At 43.6% G+C, this 20,592-nt stretch overlaps 1 protein-coding gene and 1 pseudogene across 1 annotated transcript; both read left to right on the forward strand.

Annotated features, from left to right (window-relative positions):
• Positions 1-9,476: 9,476 nt before the first annotated feature.
• Positions 9,477-9,870, forward strand: LOC127217154 (nucleoside diphosphate kinase B-like; annotated as a pseudogene).
• Positions 9,871-11,900: 2,030 nt separating this feature from the next.
• Tex13b (testis expressed 13B) lies at positions 11,901-13,161 on the forward strand. Its single transcript, XM_051178026.1, has 2 exons — positions 11,901-12,353; positions 12,445-13,161. The coding sequence occupies exons 1-2, from the start codon at positions 11,901-11,903 to the stop codon at positions 13,159-13,161; spliced, it is 1,170 nt and encodes a 389-aa protein (XP_051033983.1).
• The last annotated feature ends 7,431 nt before the right edge of the window (positions 13,162-20,592 follow it).

Here is a 20,592-nt window from a genome sequence, read left to right on the forward strand (position 1 = left end):
AGTTACCAGGAAAAGATTATAACATCACAGATGATAATCTACTGAGAAAAATACCATAAGAAAGACATAAAATGTCTTTCAGCCTAATGTGAAAAAGGGTTTGAAGGATCAAGAAATATGAAATAGAGAACTACAAGACTGCTCCCAACTAACAATTTGAGCTTCCGTGGAAAGGCTACCATAAATGCCCTTCCCGGAGAGTGAGATCAACAACTAACTTCTCCATGGAGCCCTCAACTAATGCCTGTTGGAAACAGGATCAAACACCCATACATAAACACTGAGTCGAAGTAGAACCCAGATGCAGATGGAGAGGACAAGACCATGCGGTAGAAGTACATAGAGACAGCTTACCTGAACAAGGAGGAGCTAAGGGCCACTAGACTGATAGCTGGGAAGCCAGCATGGGACTGACTCAGGCCCCCCTGAATATGGGTCTCAGCTAGAAGGACTGAGCAGTCTAAGGGACTTCAGACAGTGGAGCCAGGATGTATCCCTGGTGCACAAAAGGACCTTGGGAACACATACCCCCATGGAGGTATGCCTTAACCTAGAGACAGGAGAGAAGCCCTAGTCCCTACTTCACATGACCTGTCAGATCTACATGACCCCAACTGGATGGCATTCCCCTACAAATGGAATTGGGGTGGGGGGATGGGAGGGTGGTTAGGGTGCATGTGAGAGGGCAGAGAGGGTAAAAAGGAGGGAAGGAGGGAGGGAGGGATGGATGGAGGGAGGTAGGGAAGGAGAGGGAACTGGGATTGACATGTAAAATAATAAATTAAATTAAAAAACAATGCTTTGACTCCAAAATTTATTTCAAGGACAAGTTACTGGGGAAAAGGATTTCTATTTTTTTCCACAGAAAATGAAAAGATGTGGATTCCTTCCAGACTAATGTGGTTTGATCACGCCAGACCGCCTGAAACAGAGTACCAGGTGATTCTACATTCAAAACAGCTGGACAAAGCAGCCTGACTACAGCCAGGATTTCTGAATCTTCTTCGAATCCCCCATGACAGCGCCCCTTATCAGCAGGAAGTAGTTTGGACAGAACAATGCCCAAATTCCAAAATATTGTCTATAAATGTTTGTTTTCATTTAATTGGACTTGGTTATATAAAATAAATAAATAAAAATTAAAAAAAGAAATATTTGAGCACCTGTATGAAGGGAAAAGAAACAGGAGTTGAGCAGATGCCGAAATGGAAGCAGAAAGAGGAGGGAGTGAAGGTACTCACTCACTTGGAGCAGCCTTGCAAAAGCCAGGTAGCAAGAGAAAAGATGAGGGTCTTATGTTAGCAGGCATACAAGCTGCTCCACAGGTAAGAGTGCTTGTCAAGCCTGACAACTTTAGTTCCACGTGGTAGAAAAAAAGGAGTAAGTCTCCAAACGATGCCCTCTGACCTCTATACATGTACCATGATACACAAGGGTACATGCCAATAAGTTTATGCATATTAACAATTAAATGTAAAAACTTAGTGTGTTAGCTATCCATCGATTTACCCATCTATCCGTCTACATCACAGTTAAGCACCCTTCCATTAGCCATTGGTGTGATTATAGGAACAATGAGTGCTTCCCAAGTAGTTAGGAGTCTAGGCAGTAACCCCAAGAGTCAATTATGGAACATAGAATGATGGTCAGATACGGATACGCTGAGAACTTTAAACAGCACGGGCACTCAGACATGAAAGGTATATCTGATAACATGGCCAGACCCTGAGGGGAGGAGCAACTTCAACTACTTGCTTGAGGGTAACAGAGACTGAAAACCCTGAGCCCAGTTAGTGGCAGTGAGTGGACTGTTCTGCTTCTGGAAGCACCTCCCCTGCCATATACGCTTGGTTGGACAGGACTGAGAAGTTGGGTTTCAGGTCCAGGGAGTGAAATGATTTCTACAGCCTCCTCCCTACAACAGAGTGGTGTATTGCAGCTGGGATCTGAAAAGAGACCACTAGGCTGAATTCTGGGTTCCCGTGCTTCTCCCACTCTAGGATAGATCTCAGCACTTTGCTCTCCCTCACTGTCCGATGCATTTAAGGGGTAACCCTCAACTGTGCTATTAGCCAACCAGGGTGTACAAACGGGGATGGTCTTTGGAGCAAGTGAGAACCTGCTGGGCCCATAGGCCACAAAGCTGAGTGTAATGAGCAGCAGCTCTGGATACTCAACGATGGCAAGCTTTTAAAGGGAATCTAGGCCTGAGGGGCAGCTGACTCTAACTGGCCAGGGCTCAGCACCAGATGAGCTGTAGGAAAGACGAGATTCCAGAATCAACTTTACCATACACCATATCCCAGTACTAGAGGACTATGAAAGAAGTCACAGCGTTTCTTGGTTTCCCCTACTGTTGTCATTGTCCTTCTCCTTCCCCCACCGCGCCAATCTCTTAAGTGCTGGTTTTACTTTTATGCTTGTTTTTCAGTTGCTGTACTAGTTAGTTTTATGCCAACTTGGCACAAGCTAGAGTCACCAGAGAGGAAGGAGCCTGAGTTGAGAAAATGCCTCTATAAGGTCTGGCTGTAAGGTATTTTTTTAATTATTGTTTGATGGGAAAGTGTCCTGTACATTATGAGATGCGGTCACCCCAGGGGCTCTATAAGAAATCTGGCTGAGCAAGCCATGAGGAACAAGCCAGTAAGCAGCACCCCTCCATAGCCTCTGCTTCAGCTTCTGCTTCCATGGTTACTTTCCTGCTTAAATTCCTGCCCTCACTTCCTTCAGTGATGAACAGCAATAAGGGACCTTAAGCAAAATAACCCTTTCCTCCCCAAGTTGATTTTGGTCATGGTGTTTAATCATAGCAACAGTAACCCTAACAAAGACAGTTGCCTTAAGGTTTTTTTTTTTATTTTTATTCTTGTTATTCCCTTCATCTAATTTTATCTACATATTTCCTCCCTTTTCCTCACATTCTTCCATTTTTCTATTTCCTTTAAGTTTTCTTCAGTTTCACTTTCCAGTTCTCTACTTTTATTTAATTCACTTATCATTACTTTTCTTATTTAATAATACAATATAACTTTATAACTTACTGTGCTTAGTCCCCCATTGGCAAACTGAGAAGGATTAGGTATGTCCTTGTTGAAAGTAGTATGTCTTTATTGGAGGAGTTAGCTAGGAGTGAGCTTTTGAAGCACCTCTCTCTCTCTCTCTCTCTCTCTCTCTCTCTCTCTCTCTCTCTGTGTGTGTGTGTGTGTGTGTGTGTGTGCTGTGTGTGTGTGCGGTGTGTGCACAGGATATAAAGTTCTCAGTTTCTGTTCTAGTGCCATGCCTGTCTCCTTCCTGTCATGATAATACACTAATCATCTGAGAAGGAAAGCAGGTACCCAATTAACTGCTTTCTTTTTTAAGAACTGCCTTGCTCATGGTGTCCACTTCATAGCAATAGTTGTTAGTATTTAGGCATCTGTACTGGCCTGCCTTTGGAGTTCTGACAGGATACGCCCTCAGCTGCTGCCGCTAAGAGCAACTATGTGCATACTCTCTATGTTCCCTTTTAAAGGGGCCCTGCCCACATCCCATCCCTCCCTTTCTTTCCTTCTATTCCTTTCTCTCCCCACTCTTTCTGCCTCTTTCTTGATGCTCCTGTCTCTAGAGGCTGGTCTCCCCCATCCCCTTTTTATGATCTTTTTCCCTTATTAAAAAAAAAAAAAAAAAAAAAAAAACCTCTGCTGCTTGAACTCTGTTGCATGGCAACTTTCTCAACCTTTTTTTTTTTTAATTACAATAGTAGCATAACAACAGTTGTTACCATTTCTTTCTATAAAGTTATTGGTGGTATTGCTATTGCAATTGGCTTAATTGTATTTCTATATCTGGATTGCTTTAATATTGTTACTGTTATTGTAAGGATGAAAAAATACAGCCTAACTCTCCACTGACCCCAGGAAGCTAGAAGTTTAAAAATACTAAATACCTTAAATTCTAGACCCTGCCCTCAGCCAGTAAATAGGCGAAAAGTCACACTCCTTGCTCCTTACCTGACTTTGTAAACTGCTTGTGAAACCCCCGCCCCAATGACCTGACCTAACTGCCATTTGTCACCCCACCTAGGAGCCTGCACAAATGCAGACCTCCAGGGCTATAGAAAACTGATTGGTCTATAAAGCGCGGGCTTGGATGGTTTAAATTGATTGGTCCACACTGCACATGGGCTCTGGATGCTATGAAATGATTGGTTTACCAGCAAGAAGCAGTTTGGAAAGAATGATGCCCAAATTCCCAAATATTATTTATAGATGTTTGTTTTCATTTAAATGGGGTTGGTTATAAATTGCTAATAATCACAACCAATATCTCTTTAAAGGTAAAAAAAAAAGGGGATAATGGTATAGATATGAATACTTTGCTTTGGAATGGATTTTCATTTATTGATACAATTTAAGGTTAATTTTGTGATATATATATTTCTCCTCTTGTTTAGGTATTGTGTTTATATAGCTCATTTAGAAATGTAATGTATAATTTAACACAGATTACAGATAGTTACCTATGATAGTCAAAACTTAGAGTAAAGTTATCAGGTTTTCATGCATTTGAGATGTATATAAGGTAGATAAATATTCTTTAAACCTTTCAAAGACCTACAGAAATGGAATTTAAAATGGTTTAGGGTTTTTCTTGACAATGAGACATAACTGCTCCTGGCAACACCACCTGCATCAGAAATGAAGATGAACATCGAAGAAACACATATGGAGTTTGCTTTCAGTATGGCAAGACTAGCCATTTTGGCAAGGTACTACTCTTGTCTGGACTGTTTGACTTTATTCTTTCTGAACTGGACATGCAGGACCCACAGGAAAATGACTGGGTTTGCTACAGGGTTCCTGCTTCATGGAAGAGTCTGCCAGACAGTCTTCAGGACACAGAGAAAAGTGACAGACAAATTGCCAAAACAAGTGGACAGACTGAGGGAGAAAATACTCAAAGAGACTACTGGAAACGGGAAACATTTTGGGATCAGGTAAAAACCTGGCACAATGGAAACTCCAAGGCATCTACAAGAGGGACCCCAGCTAAGACTCATAGAAATAGCAGACACAGAGCCTGAAATGGCCATCTGTAAGCAGACCCATGTATAGCCCAATTGTCTTCAGATAGATTTCATCCAGCAACTGATGGAAACAAATGCAGAGACCCATAGCCAAACATTAGGCCAAGCTTGGGGAGTCCTACAGAGAGGGGGAGGAAGGATTACAGGAGCCAGAGGGGTCAAGGACACAGCAAGAAATATCACAGAATCAACTAACCTGTGCTCATAGGAAATCACAGAGACCATACCTGTTGCTGACTTAGGAGGACCAGCTGCTGTCTGCTGCCTCTGCTTCTCTTACAGCCAAACCCTGGACAGTCATAAGTTACATTTTCAAGGCCCAGCCCATTCTCCCAACACATGGTTAAGTCATGTAGTTTCTCTCAGGATAGGAATGTCACACTGACCCATGCAGGTAGCTTTAAGTTGGTGAGGGTTCCCCGACAAAAAACTGACATTGAAAACCAAGACTTAATGAACTGGACCTGGAGTGGTAGGGAGTATGGTATGTACAGACTAAAGCTTCGAGCTCTGGCCTTGGATCAGTAAAACACAACCCAGGAAAATGACCTCCTGTATTTGTCCCTAGGGGCAACCACCCTGCTTTGACTCTGTTCTGAAGTCTAAAGTTAGCTTGTCTGTATAAAAGGCTGTCTTTGTGACTGAGAATCCTATGTCAGTCTGAGTACAGTAAAATATCCTATTTGCACTCATCAAATTTATACAGCTGAAGCAGAAATTGTCCTCCTGGCCATCCATAGCTATATGTGTGCCCAACAAGTGTAAAATATATCACACGAAAGGGCTGTTGAAAGAACTCCACAGCTGTTCTTATTAGGGATGTAAACACCTGAGCATGTTACAGACAGAACAACTAGTCATTTATAGTGAATAACCCTACGGTTTTGCCAAGGGCTCCCCAACAATGTCTAGTAGGTAGACATGTTAAATACTAGTTAATACTGCTGTATATTCCCAGAGCCCTTGGCATATTCCCCCTTTTCTGTTTAATAAAAAAAAGGTTTATAAAGTATGCTAAATAATGTGAACAATTCCTTACTTAGTCTCCTGGCATTTAAAATGTTTAAGTTTCCCACTATAGGCAAAAGTATGCCTTGACTCACTCTTACTGCTAGAGTTTTGTTCAAATTACACTTTTGGGTCATTTAAATTACATTTCTAGTTACTGGGTCTAAAGATAATTTGACTTAATATCAAATTCCAAATAGAGGACAGCTCACTAAATACGTTTCAAAATAACTTTAAAAAGTAAACTGTTGCTTTGTTTAATGGAACTCACCCTACACTGGTTGCTCTCAGTAATCAATCACCTATGTCTCTTGACAAGAAAACCCAACAGAATCAACTAACTTGGGCCCATTGGGGCTCACAGAGACTGAACCAACAACCAGGAAGCCCACAGGGGGCTGACCTAGACACTCTGCAAATATGTTGCAGTTGTGTAGTTTAGTCCTCTTGTGGGACTCCTAACAGTGGGAACAGGGGCTGTCTATGACTGTTTTACAGGCTTTTAGGACCCAACTCCTCATAGTGGCTCGCCTTGCTTAATACAAGGGGAGGTTCTTAGACTTACTGCCACTTGACGTGCCATGTTTTGTTGATACTCATGGAAGACCCGCCCTTTCCTAAACAAATGGTGGTGGAGGAGTGGATTTAGGAGGTGGGAACAGAGGGGGGATGAGGGAAGGGACTGGGAGGAGAGGAGGGAGGGGAAAATGTGGGAGGGATGTAAAATAAACAAATTTATTAAAAGAAAAATTTTAAAGAAAAATATTTCTCTAAAAGCGGACACTGTATTTACTGAACTCTGTACATAAAATGTTAAGAGTTTCCATTAAAATACGCTATGTAAAAAAAGACCATTTTAAAAAAAGGTAGGAATGGAAACAAATCTGAGTGTAAAGGCACTTGCTGCTAAGCATGATGACCTGGGTTTGATACTCAGGACCCACATGGCAGAAGAGATCCATTCCTGCAAGTTGTCCTGACTTCCACATATGCAATGTAACACATGCACATAAATAAATAAATGTAATAAAAAATAAGGTAGAGAGGTGATTGCAAAAGGTTTCATAACATCAGCCTTTAGACTCCCAATGCAACTGCACAAACATACTCAGCTGTGTGTTTCACACACACACACACACACACACACACACACACACACACACATATATATATATATATACTACATGCAAAAAAATTAAGAAAAAGTCTTATCAATTATGAGAAAATGGATGAATGTTATGAGTAGTTTTCCCGCCAGCCTGGTCCCAGAGCCACATCAGCCCCAAATAACACACAGAGACACTGTATTAAATATAAATATAAATTAAATATAAAGCTGTTGGCCTGTTACTACCATTTCTTATTGGCTAGCTCTGTCTTAAATATTAACCCATTTCTATTACTCTAAGTGTTTTCATGTGGTCTTATCTTACTGGAGAGAGGGTCCGGATCTTCTTCTCTCTCAAGTCTCTCTACATGTTGAATCTCCTACTACATCTCCCAGAATCTTCCTTGTCTCCTAGTCCCACCTATCTTGCCTTCCTATTTGCCAACAGTGCTTTATTCATTAACCAATAAGAGAAACCTATTTACAGAATGGCATCTCCCATCAACTGGAGGTCATCAGATTAAGGAAATGAGCCCCAGTCAGACAGACAAATGTTAAAAATTTTGTCTCATTTGAAATCAATCTCTCTCCATCTCTCTCTCTCTCTCTCTCTCTCTATATATATATATATATATATATATATATATATATATATATATAACCATATATCATATAACCATGTGTATATATATGTACACACACACACATGAGAATGACAGGACAAAATAAGGGTTACTATTTGAAGAGAAGGAGGGGACCAGTAAAGAAAGAGGGACAAGAGAGGATAAGGGAGCATGGCTATGAGCAAAGTGGACAATATATATATTTGAAAATGTCATAGTAAAACCCACCATTTTACATAATGTAATTTTAAAAGAATATTTACAATTAACTAATGGTATCAGGAAAAATTTTTTTGTATTTGGAGAACTATAATAATTCTCACCACAAACTTTTGTGCATGTGACTGTGGGCATGTGCTATGTATGTCTGTCTGTAGAGGGTAACCTCAGATATATTTCCTTGAAACTGCCATCTTATTTTTTATCATTTTTCTGAGACAGGATTTTTCTGTGTAGCCCTGGCTATCCCAGAGCTCACTTTGTAGACCAAGATGGCCTCAAACTCACAGAAATACATGTCTCTCTACCTCCAAATGTACTAGGATTAAAGGCCTTTGCCACCACTGCTGGCTGCATCTTTTGTTTTGCTCTTGACAAAGCCAGGCTAGTTGGCTTCTGAGCTACCTGCTACTACCATCCTTCTACCCTGGAGAGTACTGGGATTATAGATACCAATCACCATACCTGGATTTGTGCAGATTCTAAGGATTCAAAACTCTAATGCTCAATCTGTGTGGCAATTGCTGTTAACCACTGACCCATGTCTCCAGCCTCTAAACGATTTTTATAATGCTTTAAAACTGTTTTAGAAAATGCTCTAGCCATGCTTGGCATTGCACACATTTTATCCTAGCATTTCAGAGGCAGAGGCAAAGGCAGGGTGATCTCTGTGAATTTGAGGATGGCGTGGTCTACATAGAGAATAGAGAATTTTAGGCCAGCCAGGGCTATATCGTAAGACCTTGTCACAGAAACAAAAACAAAACCTCACAACTTGATATTTCTATCGCTCAAAGAAAGTTACTACTAAAATGTCATACAATATTCCAGATTATTGTTTTTTGTAGTTGTTTTTAAGACACTCTCTACATAGACCCAGCCGTCCTGGTACTCTGTAGATATAAGAGTATAAGGCTGGCCTCAAACTCAGAGATCCACCTGCCTCTGCCTCCCAAGTTTTGAGATTAAAGGTGTGCTCCACTGGCCGACCAATGTTACAGGGTTTTTCAAGCATACAAACCTATTTTCTTTATTTTTTTTTTAAATGAAACCAGAAAGATTTTTTTTTGGTTTTTTTTGTTTTGTTTTGTATTTTTTTGTTTTGTTTTTCAAGACAGGGTTTCTCTGGGTAGCTCTGGCTGTCTTAGAACTAGTTCTGTAGACCAGGATGGCCTTGAACTCACAGAGATCCATCTGCCTCTGCCTCCCGAGTGCTGGGAGCAAAGGCTTGTGACACCACCATGGTGGCTGGGTGTGGTTAAAGTTAAAAAGAAATGGTCTGCAGAAACCCTGTCTCAAAGAGAGGAAGGAAGGGAGGGAAGGAGGGAGGGAGAAAGGATCTTTCCCCTAACTGCCTCTTTGAGCCCACCTCCCAGAAATAACTGTTAAAAGTATGACTTTTAGGTTCCCATCGCTCATCACAGACACCAGCCAACCAGCCGACTTTCGAACCATGGCCAACCTCGAGTGGATTTTCATTGCTATCAAGCCACGTGTTGTGCAGCGTGATCATCAAGCTCCTTGAGCCGAAGGGTCCCAGCTGGTGGCCATTAAGTTCCTCCAGCTTCTAAGGAACACCTGATGCAGCACCATGTTGACCTGAAAGACTGTCCTTTCTTCCCGTGGTTGGTGAAGTACATGAACTCAGGGCCTGTGGTGGCCATGGTCTGGGAGGGGCTCAATATGGTAAAGACAGGTCGGGTGATGCTGGGAGTGATCGATCCAGCTGATTTTAAGCCAAAGACCATTCGAGGGGATTTTTGCATTCAGGTTGGAAGGAACATCATTCATGGCAGTGATTTGGTGCAAAGTACAGAGAAAAAGATCTATGGTTTAAGCCTGAATAAATCTATGGTTTAAGCCTGAATAACTGACTGACTGATGACAAGCGTTGTGCTCAAGGGTATATGAGTAGAGGTGGATAACTGCGTCCTTTTCAGCATTACTGATGGATCCCTGGACACAGCTCTTCATGCCACAGAATGAATGGATCATCTTTCCTAAAACAATACTTTTAAAAAAGTATGACATTTACACTCTCCTACCTCACTTCTCTTTAATATATTAAGAGAGATACACAAAACAGATTATGTGTATATTCTTACTTTATACATTTCACAAAAACAAAATCAGGGTGGGGACTAGTGGCATTCACCTTTAATCCCTGCACTTAGGAGGGAGACACAGATGTACCTCTGTAAATTTGAGGCCAGTATGGTCTATACATCGTAGAGTTTTGTTGTTTGGTTTTGTTTTTCTCAAAAGCAAAAACAAACAGAAAATCACATGGAATCGCCATCAGTGCCTGACCCCCTCAATCCCAGCACTCAGTAGGCAAAGGCAGGTGGATCTCTGTAAGTTCGAGGCTGGCCTGATCTACAGAGCAGGTTCCAGGACAGGCTCCAAAGCAATTCTTGAAAAAAAATGAAAACAAAAGAAACATACAAAATACCCTCAAAATGTACATATACTTTTGTCATTTGGTCCTCAACATAGGCCCACAGAAAGAAACTAAAATTTAGTTAAGTCATATAATAAATGGCAAAATAGGACTCAGCCTGTGATTTGGTTTCTCAGGTATAAATCTCAAAAAGTTACTCAGCATATTTTCCCATGTTTAAGTTTTATTTACATGTTTGGGGGTTTTGTCTGCATGTACATCTTCACACCAAAAGAGTGCACTGGACCCACAGAACTATGGCTAGAGGCTGTGAGCCACCATGTGGGTATTGGGACTTGAACTCAGGACCTCTGCAAGAGTAGCCTGTGCTCTTAACGATGTGCCATTTCTCCAGTACCCCTCACTGAGCATTTTAACAGACATATCAGATATGACATAACAGTGATTCCTGCATAATCTCAGAACAAAAGAAATGAAAAAGGGACCCAATTATGAATTGCCACATGAGATGGTGCTTGAAGCAGCAGTGGCAGCAGGTGGAACTTACAGGTGCTTCATTTGGGGGCAAAGAAATGACCACTAATTCAAAGTGAACTACGGCGGATGGTACTACCCCCAGACTACACCCTCTTCCCTCAGTTACATCAGGGAAACTGTTTGGTGGTTCCCATTCTGGAACATTCCATACAAAAGAGCGGGCTTTTCGTACTCGGGACAAACTATTACACTTGGCGATACAACTTTTGAAACTTACTTAGATTATTTATTTATTCATTTGTGTATAGATTTTTTTTTTGGTCTGTTTTCACTCGTGTTTGTTTCTCTCTTCAAGAGGATTTCAATCCTACCAACAGTTGGCTCCTATTTTTTTCTGGTAAGCAGGGGGCACTCCCTAACCTCCCCCTGCCAGTCCTGGAAATTGGAACGGTCCAAGAGCAAAACTCGCGAGATGTCCAAACGAGACTTGGTTCTTGCCAGTCCTTTTGTCTGGAGCTGTCTACCTGAGAGCAAGGACTGGAGTTTGTCTTGTTCTCTGTCCCATTTGGTTGGCAGGCTGGTCTTGTGGCAGGTGTGTTGGAACTGTACCTCCTCTGGCCACTAGCCGGAGAGGTGCGTTGGAGGGGGTGGGGCGTGTCCGCGAGAGATATAAAGCCTTCCAAGGAATCATTTTTTTTTTTTTTTTTTGGTGTTTCGAGACAGGGTTTCTCTGTGTATCTCTGGCTGGCCTGGAACTTACTCTGTAGACCAGGCTCACCTCAAACTCAAGAGTTCCACCTGCCTCTGCCTCTCAAGTGCTGGGATTAAAGGCGTGCACCACCATTGCAATGCTCCACGGAGTCCCTTTTCAATAAGGGTAGCTAGTAGGTCACAGAGGAAGGGAGAGCTAAGGTTCTGATGGGAGGCTTAAGGCATAAAGTTGTGCCAACAAAGACCTACGACAGATTTTTCTGTTCTTGCAGTGTCAGCGAAGTCATCATGAATCCCGAGGATCCCGGTAATGGGTTCCGGCATGGCAAGGTTTTAATGTTCATCAATGAGCAAATGTCCAAACACACAAAAGGCCCCGAGTTCTACGTTGAGAACGTGTCCCTGTCCTGGGAGGAGGTGGAAGAAAAACTGAGACTCCTGCTGGAGGATAGTGAGATGACTAAGGAGGCTCAGGAAGCCTGTGCCTGGAGCAGCCTCGCCTTGGGTGTTCGCTTTGCTTGGAGGCAAGGCCACCTGCAGGGACGCAGAGTGCAATGGCTGCACGACTTCGCCTGCCTGCACCGGTCAGCGGCACATGCCTTGGCATCAGACCTGAAGAAACTCACAGACCAGCAAGAGATGGAACGCAAGGAGGCGGCCTTCCAGCTTCAGCTGGCCCACACCAAACTGGCAGAGGTGCAGAGAGAGCGGGACCTGATGAGACTGAAGTTACTGCATGCAGTAAGATTACCTCCTAACCCAGTCTTACCCTCACCCTATGCCCATTACCCAATTCCCAGAATTTGTCTCAACCCTGCCCACTTCTCTCCAGGAGCTGAGGGCCTTTCCAGTTGGAGAGGTGCCAGGACTGACTACAGCCCCTGTTACTGCTGGAGGGGCAACGGCAGAGACAAAAACTGTAGGAGGGGATAAAGAGGTGACATCTAGCGATAGAGCAGCGCTTGAACCGGAGAAGCAGGTGGAGGGAGCTACAGCCACGGCAGCCACAGGACAGCTAGAAGGAAACATCCTGGATCAGTTTGGAGCTGTGGAGTGGAAAAACTATCCCTTGGGCTTGGAGGGGGAGGGGGCAGGGGAGGAGAAGAAAGGAGAGGAGGTGAAGGACGGGGACGGGGAAGACAAATCTATGGAAACACCTACATGTTCTGATTCTGTGTCCTTAGATCACACGTCCACAACCTCCCCACAACCTGTCACTGTCCAACTCCCTGCCCCATTCACATACTCCTATGAAAGCCCCTTTCCTGTCACACCTACCCCCTCACCACCACCAAGCATCCTCACAGAACCACAGATGCCTCCCTACTTCATGGCCACTGATATGAATATGTCTGACACTGAGGGCCCAACAGTATACCTCCAAGAACCCCCCAAAGACAGCCAAGATAGTGGAGTCCAGCAGCAGAGCAGTGTGGCACTCTGCAGATCGGGGAACTGGGATTGCCCTTGGTGTAAAACTGTGAACTTTTCACAGCGGGAGAGCTGCTTCCACTGTGGGAGGCGAATGTGGCTGGCAAGCCCTCAGTGACTTCAGAAATGTGATACAGAAAATTCCTGTTAGGAAATCAATTGTCAGAGGTTGGAGAATAGGAGCGGGGGTTGCATGGTAATGGGGAAATGGGATGGGTACAAACGGTGTGGGGAGGGACAAGTTTTCATGATTTTTTTTTTTTTTTGTATTCCAGATCATTAGTATTTGACACACCTAAACTGCTTCTCCGTGTGTGTGTGTGTGTGTGTGTGTGTGTGTGTGTGTGTGTGTGTATCCCCCAACTCCCTAGTGTTTAGTGGGCCTAAGCAGCTAAAAATAGTCCTGAGCCTGAGTGGTTATTTGATCCATTTTGAGCCAAAGATTTTTCAGGCTGGAAGATATAATGAGAACATTCAATTGTCAGGATAGTTTGAGGTAAAGAGCCAGTGATCACTGAAGTTGGGGCCAGGGTCACAGGCAGTGATCCTGGAGGTCACAGTCCATCCCTGGCCCTGGCTAAGGTAGGGAACAGAACTGGCTGCTTTGCAAATAGTTTTAGATGGATGCTAGACACTCTGAGGAGCTGACAAATAGGAAGAGACTCAGAGGAGTGGATCAGCTGACTACAGAGAACTCAGCTAGATTTCATCTCTTTGCAGTTGTATTACACAAGGTTCCAATTTACCTAGATCCCTTCTTTAAGCTAAGAAGCAGGTTCGTTCCTGTTCTGAGCAACTAGATCATTCTGTCATCAGGCAATTTTTCTTGTATATCTTGATTTTTCAACAACCAAGGTCTCATGTAGCCCAGAGTGGCCTCAAACTTAAGATGTAGCTGAGGATGACTGACTCCAGATCCTCCTGCCTCCACTTCCTAAGTGTTGAGCTTATAGGTGTGGATTGCCATGCCTGGCTCAGAAAAGTAGTTTCAAAACAAAGCACCGTTAAAGAAATGTAATGGAATTGGCAGGGGAGTTGAAGAAGTGAGTAAAGTAGTGAGGATTCCTTTATCCCAAGTCTCCAGGAATGAACGGGGCAGGATGCCTATGTTCTGAGGGAATTCTATTACCAGAAACAGGTGTTGTTCCCAGGAATGAACTGTCGAGGAGGCGCCAGTTCTGTGAGAGTAATATGACAAGAAATTAAACAATCAAATGAAACCTGGGATGGGTTAGCCTCAGGTTTATGCTTGACTCAAATTAACATGGCAGAGATTTGTTACCCCTATGAGAACTCCGAGAGATTGTGGAGAATGCCAGCACCAGATGCAAGCAAGGACTTCTGTGACGGTACAGCCTTTTAACAGAACTCCCTGGTCCCCAGTGGGCACAACCATGGACAGGTCTGAACAGGAATCTCTACTGGTCTAAGGTGAGTCAGCCTCTGATAGGACACAGAGGGTTTGCCAGTCTATGTGAGCCAAAGACAGTGTGGTCTGGTGGGATTCTCCCTTCCAACTCGGCAGCATGCTACATGAAGGAGAATGTGGATTTTAAAGGCTCTCGTGTATTCTGAAATGGAAAGTACAACAGAACCCTGTCTCAGTGGGGGAAGGGACTGCAGAGGATGGTGGGAGTCGGGGGACAGTAAGAAGCAGGAGGGAGATCAGTCTGCTTCAAATGTGTTGAGAGGAACTATATATGTGTTTTAGGTAGGAGGACTGTACCTGGACCAGACTGAGCCACAACTAGAAGAATGCTGACAATCTCCTAGAGACTATGAACCTGGAGAATAAGAAGCCATTTTGGCATGGGACACCTGTAACAGCAGAACTGTGACTTTGCATTGTCTGTTGTTGGTGACAGTACAGTTATCTTCTGTTGCAGATTTCCAGCCTACACTTTGAACATTCTTTGGGCTTGTTTATCTCAGTCTACTGCAGGGTTTCCTAAACTCATTGCACTTGACATCTGAATTTGGATAGCTCTTTGCTGTGGGCTAAGAGTTCTGTGCATTGTAAGGAGTCTGTAGAGCCCTAGCCTCTACCCACTGTGTGACCCACTCCCCCTACCCCTTCAGTTTTGAAAACCAAAACTGCCTTGCATAGTGCCCCATGTCCACTAGAGGGCAAAAACCCAACCTGAGTTGGCTTATCAGGCAACGAAGTGCTTAGCCATGTGAACAGGTGGAGTCAAAAGACAAGGCTGAAGCTGGTTGAAAAAATGTCCACTGGGTCTGGTGTTTATTTTGGATCTTTAAAAAAAACTGAGGGTGGTGTAAAGCCAAACTGCCAGGGCTGAGGAGTGAGGGTAACTTCAACAACAGTGGTTCTCAACTTTCCTAATGCTGCCACCCTTTAATACAGTTCTTCATGTTGTGGTGACCCCTAGCTATAAAATTATTTCGTTGTTACTGCATAACTGTAAGTTCGACACTCCTATGAATTGTAATGTAAATATCTGTGTTTTTCAGTGGTCTTAGGTGACCCCTGTGAAAGGGCTATTTGACTCCACAAAGGGGGCTATGAAGAGCCACTTCTCTACAAGGACTAGGCTCTGAAAAGAAGTGAGATACAAGGTTAAGAAAGGGCTATTTTGTCACTTAGCGAGCATGCTTGGGAAAAGATATTTGGGTGAAATATCTGACAAGCACTTAATAAAGGCAGTACTTTTGTAAAAATTTCCTAAGAGAAAACATTGCTCCCTTCAGGAAAGCACCTTAAGACCCAGATGCTCTAAAGGCAGTCTTGTTGGTAGATACTTGAGCCATTAAAGGCAATAACAGAGAAAGCTCTAAATGCAAGTAGAGGAAAAACGAGCTTGTGTACTTACTGTAAAGTGGTATGGGAAGCCAATGGTATTAAAAGAAAAACAGTATAATGAAAGGGATCATTTTTGTTTTGTATAAAATAAAAACACTTAAAGTTCTTAGATATGTAGTATATGTATGCTATATGGAACTATGTTATTAACTTTGTATTTTATATCTATGCAGTTTGCATTTCAGTATGAATTTAAAAGGTATGGAAGGACATTCAACAAACAAGATTATCAGGCAGGGAACAGAAGGCAGAGTGGAGTGGGATATAAGACAGAAGACAGGAAGTTTGAATAAAAGGTTTTTCTTTGTGTACCTATGTTTTGAAAGTAATGAGATGTTCACAAAAATTAAATGAAATTAATTTACTCACTCGAGTTTGGAAAGGCTGTTTCTTCCTTGGGGATGAGAGGAAAAAAGGACAGCAGACCTGGTATCTATGGCAAAGGGGTGGGACTCCAGGTGGCCAGGCTGCGCACGCATGGGGGGGGGGCAATGAACCTGCAAATGAGTGAGGACCGAAGTCTAGGGCAGTGAGAGGCCATGACTTGACCATCTTAGGAATAAATGAAGCATAGAGAGGAGGACATGGATGGAGAGAAAAGGATCATCAAGCTGAATGGACTAGCACAGGACCAAACTGAAAGGAAACTTAGACAATCCGAGTCTGGTAGGAAAAAATGGATTGCTGCTCTAAGACTAGGAAGGGCACCTAGCACAAAATCTACGAGCATTCCAACCTACCCCACTCTCATTGTAGCAGAAAAGGCACATCTAAAGGAGAAAAGGAGGGATGAAGCAGTTCTTAGCGTGAACCATTTCTATCCATTCGGGGCTTGTAGTATCTTCCCATGTGCTGTCCCACTGTAGATGGATAAGCTGAGTCCTGGCTATATTTTGTTGTCAGTTCCAGTCTCCTGGAATTCTAATGCCTGGGAACCCAGTGTTTATCTTTAATGCCTTAAGAGTTTAAAGCAAACTTCAACTTACTTCAAGTCTTTGATTTTACAGCATGGACTACAACAGTGCTTGATAGAACAGGTGTAGCTGACACACTGACAAATTGTGTGATTGGAAGGAACTAAAAGAGATGAAAAAGCAAAAATAGTTTTAAAAGTTTACCCCCATGAAATCATTAATTTACCTCTTAAATTTAACTTCATCTTACACACAAGGAAATTAAAGATAGAAAAGGTAATTTGGTCAGTGTGCCGCACACAGGGCCACATGCTGATCTGGGTGGTTGGTGCTGCCACCTAGAGATATGGAAACATCCAAATACAGGGCACTGCCTATGCCCATGTCTGGGTCTGTGAGCCCATGGCAACTGAGGTCTGGAGTGGACTCTGTGGATGCCCAGGTTCCGGTCAGCCACCTGGGACCATGTTGGTGGCCCAGAGACCATGCTGCTCCTGGGGATGTGCTGATGCCGAGGGCCATATCTGGGTCCATGGTCCTTCTGCAGTTGAGGTCTGTGATGATGACCATGGCCCATGTTAGCTCAGCAGGGGAGGGTCACTGGACCCATGCTGTGCTGAATGGGCCCCGTCCTTCACTGGCCCTGGGTTGGCTGGTCCTGCCCCTAGATGGATACTACAACCAAATAAGCTGGCCCTACCCATGAGGGGAGAGCTCACCGCCTTGCTGCAACCCCATCCCCCTGCATTTGGGAAAGATGGCCCCATCCCTCACCACTGGTACGCACCTCACCTGGGCAGCATACTAGAACCAACCCTGTGGTCAGGACGAAGCATGAGAGGAGAGTTGACCCCACCTACTCTTCTGCTGTGTGGTGGTATGAGTAAGACAAAGATACCCTCACCCTCACCCATTACCACCTACAGCAGGCAAGAGAGCTGTCCCTGGGGATCATGAAGCAGAGAACGAATGCTATCCATCACCAGCTGCAGCACACAGAAGAGCAGGCCTGCATCTGACCTGGGTACCACACTAGAGCTGTTGTCTTGGGAACAAGGCAGCCAGCCTGAGGGCATGAGAGCAGAAGAACTGATCACACACACACACACACACACACACACACACACACACCCACCCCCACCCCCACCCACCCACCCCCACCCCCACCCCCCACCCCCCCACCCCCCCCACCCACCCACCCACACCCACACCCACACCCACACACACCCACACACACCCACACACACCCACACACACCCACACACACACACACACACACACACACACACACACACACACACATCCCCCTACAGCAATCAGAAGAGAGGGTCCTGCACCTTGCCTGAGCAAAACAGTAGAGCTGGCCCTGGTGATGTGAGGGTGGGGAACCCAGATCTGAGGACCCAGAGCAGAAAAATTGGCCCCACACCTTCCTATAGGCTGCATTGGGTGAGCTAGTTGAGGCAGTGCTGGAGAGCTTACCTGGGTGATGATGATGAGGTAAAGTTTCAGGCTGGTCAATTCATATCCCACCCAGGCCCAGAACCAGGACTATGAGTTAGCCCATCCCAACATCCACTGAATCTATGAACATCAGGATCTCCATGACACAGGACAACAGAAAATTCAGAAAAGAGTCCAAGTGAGGGCCCAGCATCAGTGAAATAGCATAAGCCAGAGGCCAGGAGCCAAAGCAATGCCAATGAACACTTACAAGATGAATAGGCTAAAGGGTAAACTTGGTTTGTTTAGTTGTTGCCTTTTAAGCTATTGCTATCCTATTCAGCAACTGTTAAATCCCCTGCTACCAGCAGCTCCTGGGCCACAAGAGCCAAAGCCTGAGTGAATTCTGTTCCTTCAGGCACCAACACTTTCAAAGCTACTAAGGAAACTTGTTTAAATCTCTGTCCTGCTAAGTACTCAAGATTCAAAGGTTAAGGTAGATACCTGCTTCCCAGAGAGATTGAATAGCAAGCAGCTCATGTAGCTCAGCTCGAGTCTCCCAAGAAGTCCTCATGATTTTTCTCGCCCCTCCTTAAAAACCCTTCTCTACCTGGTATCTGACACTTTCATACCAATGCACAGAAAATAAAGTTAAATACATTTTTTTTAAAAAAAGAAAATGAAGCACAAGAACATTAAAGAGACCGCTTAGGTTCACACATAGCTGCTCAGTGGGTAAAGATGGGGTCAGAACCCAAGCTAGCTGGTCTCCTTCGAATCATTTATGCAATGAAGTTTCAACCTTGGATTCATGCTCCCCATACTACCAATGTTTCTTTTTTAAAATAAAAAATGTTGTTGCCTTTTAATCTATTGTAACTACACTGCTACCAGCAGCCGCTAGACCACACGGGAGCCAGGAGCCTGAGTGAACTCTTTCAAAGCTACTAAGGAAACTTAGGCTGACCCAGCCTCCTGAGCTTGGGTGAATCTTATTTAATCAAACACAGTTTTGAATCATTAAACACATGTTCCATCCAGGGAATGAACAAAAGTTAACATACCTTAAAATATTCTACATCAGTAGACTGTGACTCAATGGGCAGCTTCCACAATATTCAGCTTTTCCTTTTGTTTTCTTTTCTTTAATTTTTCTTTTAAATTTGGTTTTGATTTGGGGGGAAGGATGTTTTGAGGGCAGATGTCAGAGGACAGGGAGATAAGCAGGATCAGAATATATGATGTGAAACCCACAAAGAATCAAAAATAAAAGTTAAAAGTTCGAGGCCAGCCTGATCTACAGTGCGAGTTCCAGGACAGACTCCAAAATTATAGAGAGAAATCCTGCCTCAAAAAATAAACAAAAAAAGTTAAAAATTGATCAAGGTCATGTAAGTAAGTCAGCCAGGTCTGACTCCAAGGGCATATTATGTGTCATGGACCAAGATGAGCAAGAGTTAACTCAATGACAAATACTGTAATCACTACTGTATTCACTAGACCACATTTTAAGCACTTTTGTATGTGGTATAGGTGCTCCTATAGGAGGTACACATGCACATAAATATTCATGCATGTTGAGACCAGAGGTCAGTATCTTCCTCTATTGCTCTCTGCCTTATTTTAATTTTGTGTACACAGGCACTATGCCTGCATATATATGTCTGTGTGCAGTACCTGAAATGTCCATAAGAAGGCATCAGACTGGGACTGAAGTTACAGATCATTGTGAGCCTCCATGTGGATGCTGGGAATTGAACCTGGTTCCTTCAGAGAAGCAGCCAGCACTCTTACCTGCTTAGCCATCTCTGCAGCCCCATGTGCCTTAGTTTTAAGGCACATTCCTTCACTGAACTGGAGCTCATCAATTCAGCAAGACCAGCTGGCCAGAGAGCTCAAGAGATCCTCCTATTTTTGTTTCCCCAGCACTAAAATTACAGGCACATGCCACCATATCTGAATCTTTACATGAATGATAGCAAATCTAAACTCATGTCCTGATGGTTGTGTGACACACACTTCTTAATAATTGGGGCATGTCCCCAACCCTCTAACATATTCTTTTGGGTTTTGGTTTTTTTTGTGTGTTTTTGTTTTGTTTTGTGTTTTTTTTTTTTGTTTTGTTTATTTATTTGAGACAGGGTTTCTCCGTGTAGCCCTAACTATCATGGAACTCCCTTTATAGACTACTCTGGCCTCAAACTCAGAGATCCTTATGCCTCAGTCTTCTGAGAATACTGGGATTAAAGGCATGTGCCACCACACCTGGCTATATTAACATCCTTGACTAACAGTACTAGCTGTCAATGGCAGTGCTTAAAAAAATAGTTGAGTAGGCTCCTCTGTCTCTGACCCATCAGCACAAGCTGTC

This window comes from Phodopus roborovskii, unplaced genomic scaffold, assembly GCF_943737965.1.
Source record: "Phodopus roborovskii unplaced genomic scaffold, PHOROB, whole genome shotgun sequence".
Taxonomy (NCBI): Eukaryota; Metazoa; Chordata; class Mammalia; order Rodentia; family Cricetidae; genus Phodopus; species Phodopus roborovskii.